The following is a 7,651-nucleotide window of genomic DNA, read 5'->3' as shown; positions in this document are numbered from 1 at the left end:
TCACTTTTCCCTAAAAAGTCATTTTGTTAAACTTGTTGAAGTTTGACCATCAGAAGCCGACAGAGCAGAGATCAACATCCCATAATGCATTTTACAACCGTAAATAAGCAGTAAACACTTGTGAAACAGCTCAAAATCTCCTTTAATGTACTACTGAAGGAAAAAAGTCACCTACATCTCGGGTGACCTGTGGGTGAGTTTCATTTTTGTGTGATCTGTCCCTTTAAGTGTTTGTAAACGAGGACATTTTCATTTTTGGGTGAACTGTCCCTTTAACGTAGAATAAATTATAAATGCATTTACTGTCAGTTTTGATCAGCATAATGCTTGGATCCTTCTCTTGCTGAGGCCGAACTTGCGAGTACTGTAACACATGTAGTGCACTTGATGCAAACACAACCCTTGGGTTTACGGATGAGATCAGCGTGTCACATGACGTGTTTCAGCGCATCTGTCCTGCCTTTGATTCACAGTGTGGTTTGATATGAAGCTGAACCCTCTTCTTCGCTGCTGTTCAGGAGCGGCTGTCTCTCTCCATATGACAGCTTCCGTCTCCTCGTCTGTCTGCGACACGCCACTGCGAAAACCGATGCGATTATTCCTGCTACTGCAGCGCCCAGGATACCTGCCGCCACCAGCCACTGCCAGATCTGCTGCGCCTGCTCCAGATACGGCGTCAGGAACTCCTGCACAAACCGCTGACCTGCAGCCAATCAGGAGAGAGAGAGCATTAGTCATGAAAGATCGTGAGCTCCATTCAAACACACAACCATGAGAAAATTCATCAGCGATCAGAAACTTTAATCAAATTTAAGAACCTTCCATCCCCCTCGACAATTACTGTTCTTCGTTTCTGGTCACATGCAATGCCTTTAGGGCGGAGCTATCAGTCTTTAAGGCGGAGTTATTAGTATTTTAGGGCGGAGCTATCAGTCTTTAAGGCTTGATTATTAGTATTTCAGGGCGGAGCTATCAGTCTTTAAGGCTTAGTTATTAGTATTTTAGGGCGGAGCTATCGGTCTTTAAAGCTTGATTATTAGTATATTAGGGCGGAGCTATCAGTCTTTAAGGCTTAGTTATTAGTATTTTAGGGCGGAGCTATCAGTCTTTAAGGCTTGATTATTAGTATTTTAGGGCGGAGCTATCAGTCTTTAAGGCGGAGTTATTGGTATTTTAGGGCGGAGCTATCAGTCTTTAAGGCTTGATTATTAGTATTTTAGGGCGGAGCTATCAGTCTTTAAGGCGGAGTTATTGGTATTTTAGGGCGGAGCTATCAGTCTTTAAGGCTTGATTATTAGTATTTTAGGGCGGAGCTATCAGTCTTTAAGGCTTAGTTATTAGTATTTTAGGGCGGAGCTATCGGTCTTTAAGGCTTAGTTATTAGTATTTTAGGGCGGAGCTATCAGTCTTTAAGGCTTAGTCATTAGTATTTTAGGGCAGAGCTGCCAGTCATTTAGGGTGGGGCTTTCAATCCTTTAGGGAGGAGTTTTTAGTGCTTTAGGGTGGGTCTGTCAGTAATTTTAAGCAGGGTTATCAGTCCTTTAGGGTGGAGCTATCAGTCATTTAGGGCGGGGCTAATAGTTTCTTTGGGTGGGGTTGTCAGTCCTTTATGGCGGGTTGTTTAGTCCTTTCTGGTGGAGGTATCAGTCATTTTGGGTGGGTCTATCAGTCCTTTAGGGCAGAGCTATCAGTCTTTTAGGGTGGAGCTATTAGTCTTTTAGGGTGGGGTTATTAGTCCTTTAGGATGGAATTATCAGTAGTTTTGGGCGGGGTTATTAGTCCTTTTAGGGTGGAGCTATTAGTCATTCAGGGCAGTGTTATTTGTTCTTTAAAATGAAGCTATCAGTCATTTATGGTGGGGCTTTCAGTCCATTAGGCAGGGGTTATTGGTGTCTTAGGGTGGGACTATCAGTCCATTAGGGTGGAGTTATCAGTCATCTAGGGTGGGGCTTGTAGTCCTTTAGGGTGGGGCTTTCACTCATTTAAGGCAAGTTTATTAGTCCTTTAGTGTGAAGCGATCAGTGATTTAGGCAGGGTTATCAGTCCTTTAGGGTGGAGCTATCAGTCATTTAGGGCGGGGCTAACCATTTCTTAGGGTGGAGCTATTAGTCCTTTAGGGCGGGGTTATTAGTCATTTATGGTGGAGCTTTCAGTCATTTAGGGCAGGGCTATCAGTCTTTTAGGGCGGGACTATCACTCCTTTAGGGTGGGGCTTTCAGGCTTTTAGGGAGGGGTTGTCAGTCCTTTAGGGTGAAGCTTTTAGTTCTTTAGGATAGGGTTATTAGTGTTTAGGGCGGACAATCAGCCCATTAGGGTGGAGCTATCAGTCAATTAGGCTGGGGTTATTTATGCTTTAGGGTAGGGCTATCAGTCCTTTAGGGTGAGCTATCAGTTTTTAAGGGTGGAGCCATCAGTTATTTAGGGCAGGGTTATTAGTCCTTTAAGGTAGAGCTATCAGTCATTTTGGGTTGGGTTTATTTGTCCTTTAGGGTGGAGCTATCAGTTATTTAGGGTTGGGTTATCAGTCCTTTAGGGTGGAGCTATCAGTCTTTTAGGGTGGAGCTAACAGTCATTTTGGGTGGGGTTATCAATCCTTTAAGATGGAGCTATTAGTCTTTTAAGGTGGAGCTATCAGTTATTTACGGTGGAGCTATCAGTCATTTTGGTTGGGGTTATCAGTCCTTTAGGGTGGAGCTATCAGTCATTTTGGGTGGGGTTATCAGTCCTTCAGGGTGGAGCTATCAGTTATATTGGGTGGGGTTATCAGACCAAAGATTTAATCACTGATTTATTGAAGCATTAATGTAAAGATTAAAAAGAATTTAAATGATGTAATGTAATATAAAAAAATAGGTTTTAAGCAAAAAAACAACGGCCAGAACCTATAATAGTAAAGTTCTGTGCTAAAATCAGCTTAAAGAGTGTGTGTGTTGGCTAATAACTCACCTGGATCCTGTAAATATGCATATTCATATCCCAGGGCTTTCGTGGAGAGAAAATAGTCTCCGTTCCTGTAGAGAGGGATGAAGGGCACCATGAAGTATCCGTCGTTGTGTCCGATGGGGGCGTTGGCGGTGGGGTAGTGTGTGCGGGGCGGCTGGTGTCTCCTCAACCACTGCTCAAAGATGCTGGAGCACACAAACACACCATGGAAAGCAGTTGTTAGAGATGTAATGATTCAGTCAGCTGATTTGATTTGATGATTTTTTAATTTCTTTTTTTACAGTAAATAAAAGTTTTTTTCATTAGGCTTTTCCAATTTTTAAATAAATAACGTACTAAAATACTTCAAATACACATTTAAAAAGCTGTGTGTGTGTGTGTGTGTGTATTTTATGTGCATGCATTTGATTTTACCTGTCAATAAAAGCATGATGTATGATGAAAATGGGGTCGTTGGCAGATCCCTGCACTGAAGACATGGAGCCGTTCATGAATACATGTAAAGAGTTATGCATCAAACTGCGACCCGTCACTGCCAAACCCGTCTCAGGATTAGCAAAACCTGCGGACACCAGTGTACAGGTAAGTCTGATGTGAAAAAAAGTGTAACTCATCTGCACTTCACACTCTCTTTCACACTCCATCAAAGTGTTTGTCATTGCGAAATTACATGCAAAACCAAGACAGTCAAGGCTAGATGTAAATTCATTCATTCATTTTCTTTTCGGCTTAGTCCTTTTATTAATCCTGGGTCACCACGGCGGAATGAACTGCCAACTTATCCAGCACATGTTTTACGCAGCAGATGCCCTTCCAGCCACAACCCATTGCTGGAAAACATCAACACACACTCATTCACACACATACACTAGGGACAGTTTAGCCTACCCAATTCACCTGTACCGCATGTCTTTGGACTGTGGGGGAAACCGGAGCACCCGGAGGAAAACCACCCGAACGCAGCGAGAACATGCAAACTCCACACAGAAATGCCAACTGACCCAGCCGAGGCTCAAACCAGGGACATGCTTGCTGTGAGGCGACAGCATCACCTACTGTGCCACTGTGTCGCCTAACCACAATGTTCCCAGAACATTAACCCAGAATTTAAAAAAAAAAACAAAGTTTTCTTAAGTATGTATATATTTGTCTTGTTTCTAGTCCAAATTTCTAAGCAATTCTTAAATTAAAAAGATCCATTCAATAAAACAAGTTTCTGGTTTTCAGAAATAATAAGTCAAAATTACAAGAATCCTTTAATAAATTATATTATTAAGGGGAAAGATAAGATGTCCGAATATAAAATTAACTTCACCTCAATGTCAAACAGTAAATGCAGTGGCGCAGTAGGTAGTGCTGTCGCCTCACAGCACGAAGGTCGCTGGTTCGAACCTTAGCTCAGTTGGTGTTTCTGTGTGGAGTTTGCATGTTCTCCCTGCCTTCGCGCGTGGGTTTCCTCCGGGTGCTCCGGTTTCCCCCACAGCCCAGACATGTGGTACAGGTGAATTGGGTAGGCTGAATTGTCCGTAGTGTGTGCGTGTGTGGATGTTTCCAAGACATGGGTTGCGGCTGGAAGGGCATCCGCTGCGTAAAAGCTTGCTGGATAAATTGGCGGTTCATTCTGCTGTGGCGACCCCGGATTAATAAAGGGACTAAGCTGACAAGAAAATGAATGAATTATTGTTTAAAAATCTAACGTAAATGATCAATTGTTGTTCTGATAGTGGCAATTTAAGTCTTGTATTGTAGATATTTGGCTTTAAAATGAAAATTAAAAATAGGTAAAAAAAAAAAACAGATCAAAAGAAAAATCTGAAAAGCTACATGGATACAGTTTGTAAAACTTCTATCAAACTATTAAATATGCGCGCGCGAGAGAGAGAGAGAGAGAGAGAGAGAGAGAGAGAGAGAGAGAGAGAGCATGTGAAGCCAATCCAACAGTAGTGTATCAGAGTATCAGATTTTTAATTTTATCTGAGGTGAATAATCAATTGTTGTTCTAATAGTGGCTATTGAAGTCTTGAATTATTGATCTTTGACTTTAAAAAGAGCACTTTATGATCTGCTGGGTGTAAAAAAATAAATGAAGAAAAATCTAAAACATCTAAACAACGTTTGTAAAACTATTAAGCTATCAAATATGCGAGAGATCGCACTTTGTAACCAATCAAAGAGTATTTATTTATTGAAAATCTGAGGTAAATCAATTGCTGCTCTAAACTATTAAAGTCTTGCAAATTAATGCTAAAATTAATTTAATATTATGCAAAACGGCCTGTTTTTCCGTTCATTCATGTCAAGGAAATTAATCTTTTTAGTCAGTGAAAGTCAGGGAACATTTTTATAACTGGCTTTAAAGTGGACGCTGTCGTTATGCAGCTCAAATCTCGCTCACGTGACCGTGCTGTTGTACCTTCCAGCGCGTTCCTGAAGCTCAGGTTTGCCCGTCGGTCCATCTGCCCGGTCTCGTAGTCCGTCAGCCGCAGCACCGACTCTACATCGGCGGATGTGGGCAGCCGCGGTACCCGGATCCGGTCGTGGTCCCCGGGATTGCGCAGTAAAGGCCCCTCCGGCGACCCGTCACACAAAGCCTCGCGGAGGTTGTAACTTTCAGGCTGAGAACAGATCACCTGCACAGGTATGTGGACACACACACTTTAAACAACAGCAGAGTGAACGACATTAGCACAAAATCTGAAACTCTTGCTGTAACATTGCTGTTGTTGAGTGTGTAAAGAAATTAAGGAATGTGAACTGATTTTGTTCTCAAATGAAATGTAATGTTACTGGATCGTGTCAAAGAGCATAGAATCACCAAGAGGCGACGCTAGTGTAATTTGGGAGAACGCCACTAGATGGCGCGGCGGCCATTTTGGAATGAAAACTCCAATAGAACAACAGCATATTCTTAAGTCTGTAAAATAAACTATTAAAAGTGCTGATGATTGTGAGAGTACGTGTTGTATTGTTGTCTTTCAGGTTGTATCTCAGCTTTAATACGCTTTTTAAACAAATAAATGAAAAACAAAGCAGCTGCTTGCAGCTTGCCATCGCGACAGCAATAAGATCCTATGGACAGCCGATCGCTTTTACTTCAAAATGGCGGAATCCTTGGCTGTTGCTGGGCGCTGCTGTTGCAATGGAACGTTCTATTGAGTGTCGCCTCTTGGTCATTCTAAGCTCTTTGATCGTGTTAATAAAGCAATAAATAAATAAATTAAAAATAAACAACAAGCTGCTTCCTAACAAACCGTTGGGTTGCTTAGTTACGTGCCCTGTCAATCATCTCAATCTTCATCTCCACATTTCTTTAATATTTATGACCAACAATATTGTAGATTCAGCAGCACGAGTCTTTCATACAGAGAAATCTCCTCAGGTGTTTACATATTGAACATTCAGACGTTAATGTCCAAAATGAAGGTACAATCACTTTTATATTTGCACATTTGTTCATTTCTGAACAATGACAACTTGTGACACGCTCCCTATAGTTCAAGCACGTCTTTATACAAGTTGGCATTGATGTTTCAAGTGAAATATTACATGGAAAACGTGATTTAGATGTTCAAGTTTTAGATATTAATAATTGTCATTGTCAAAAGTCAAAGTTGTTTTAAATAACCCTCCATATAGTGTGTAACACAGCTCTAAGGGAATAAAAGCATCCAGCGGAGGTTTAAATCTAAAAGTGCAGCATGTTTAAAACTATTGATTCTTTAACAAAATAGTTGACTCAGAGTCGAATAAATTAATCGAGTTGGGTTCGGATCTTTTGTTTGATCACATCGACGCCGATACGATACATCACCAAATATGTAGTTCCTGATCTGGTAAAATGTGCACGCGCTTGCCCTCCACACACTAGTGGAGGCGCGGGGGGGATCACGGTACTGATCATGACGCGAAGATGATGATCACTGACAGATGGAGATTCGAATAAAGGCTTAAAGTTCACAGCTCTGTGCTGTGTTTGTTCCTGTCATTTTTCAGATTTTTAAAACAATAACCTACGCTGCAACGCGGGATTCGTCGGCCATTTGCTATTGAAGGAGCAGCAGACTATTATGTATGGGACTTTGTCAGTAACTTTTACAGTTTACATGGACTAGTTTCTTCTTCCTCCGGATCATAACATGTAAGTGTCATTAAAATTGTTGCCTCGTTTTGTGTAGTTTAAAATATGTGTGTTATAAGTTGTAATGGCCCCGCACGACTTGTAATCACGTATGGGTTACAGTAGGTGCTTGTACTGTATCTCTCAGGTTAAATCTGTATGGGGCCAGGGCTGGCGTGTCCATAGAGGCGACCTAGGTGGCCGCCTGGGGTTGCAGTATAGAGAGGGCGGCGTCCGCGACACCTCCCTTACCACTCGGTCCTCAGTTTTGTCCACGACACCTCCCTCACCACCCGCGTCCTCAGTTATGCCCGCGACACATTCCTTACCACCCGCGTCATCAGTTTTGTCCGCGACACCTCCCTCACCACCCGCGTCCTCAGTTTTGTCCGCGACACCTCCCTCACCACCCGCGTCCTCAGTTATGTCCGCGACACCTCCCTCACCACCCACGTTCTCAGTTATGCCCCCGACACTTTCCTTACCACCCGCGTCCTCAGTTTTGTCCGCGACACCTCCCTCACCACCCGCGTCCTCAGTTATGCCCGCGACACTTTCCTTACCACCCGCGTCCTCAGTTTTGTCCGCGAC

At 42.6% G+C, this 7,651-nt stretch overlaps 1 protein-coding gene across 1 annotated transcript in view; it reads right to left on the bottom strand.

Annotated features, from left to right (window-relative positions):
• Positions 1-203: 203 nt before the first annotated feature.
• The window catches only part of tyr (tyrosinase), an 18,489-nt gene continuing 11,041 nt past the window's right edge, over positions 204-7,651 (bottom strand). Inside the window, 4 exon segments of the mRNA NM_131013.3 lie at positions 204-703; positions 2,947-3,128; positions 3,358-3,505; positions 5,357-5,573. Of these exon segments, the coding sequence (NP_571088.3) occupies positions 468-703; positions 2,947-3,128; positions 3,358-3,505; positions 5,357-5,573 (783 nt within the window). The 3' untranslated portion in view covers positions 204-467.

This window comes from Danio rerio, chromosome 15, assembly GCF_049306965.1.
Source record: "Danio rerio strain Tuebingen ecotype United States chromosome 15, GRCz12tu, whole genome shotgun sequence".
NCBI classification, from domain to species: Eukaryota; Metazoa; Chordata; class Actinopteri; order Cypriniformes; family Danionidae; genus Danio; species Danio rerio.
This window is presented reverse-complemented; position numbering and strand designations above follow the sequence as displayed.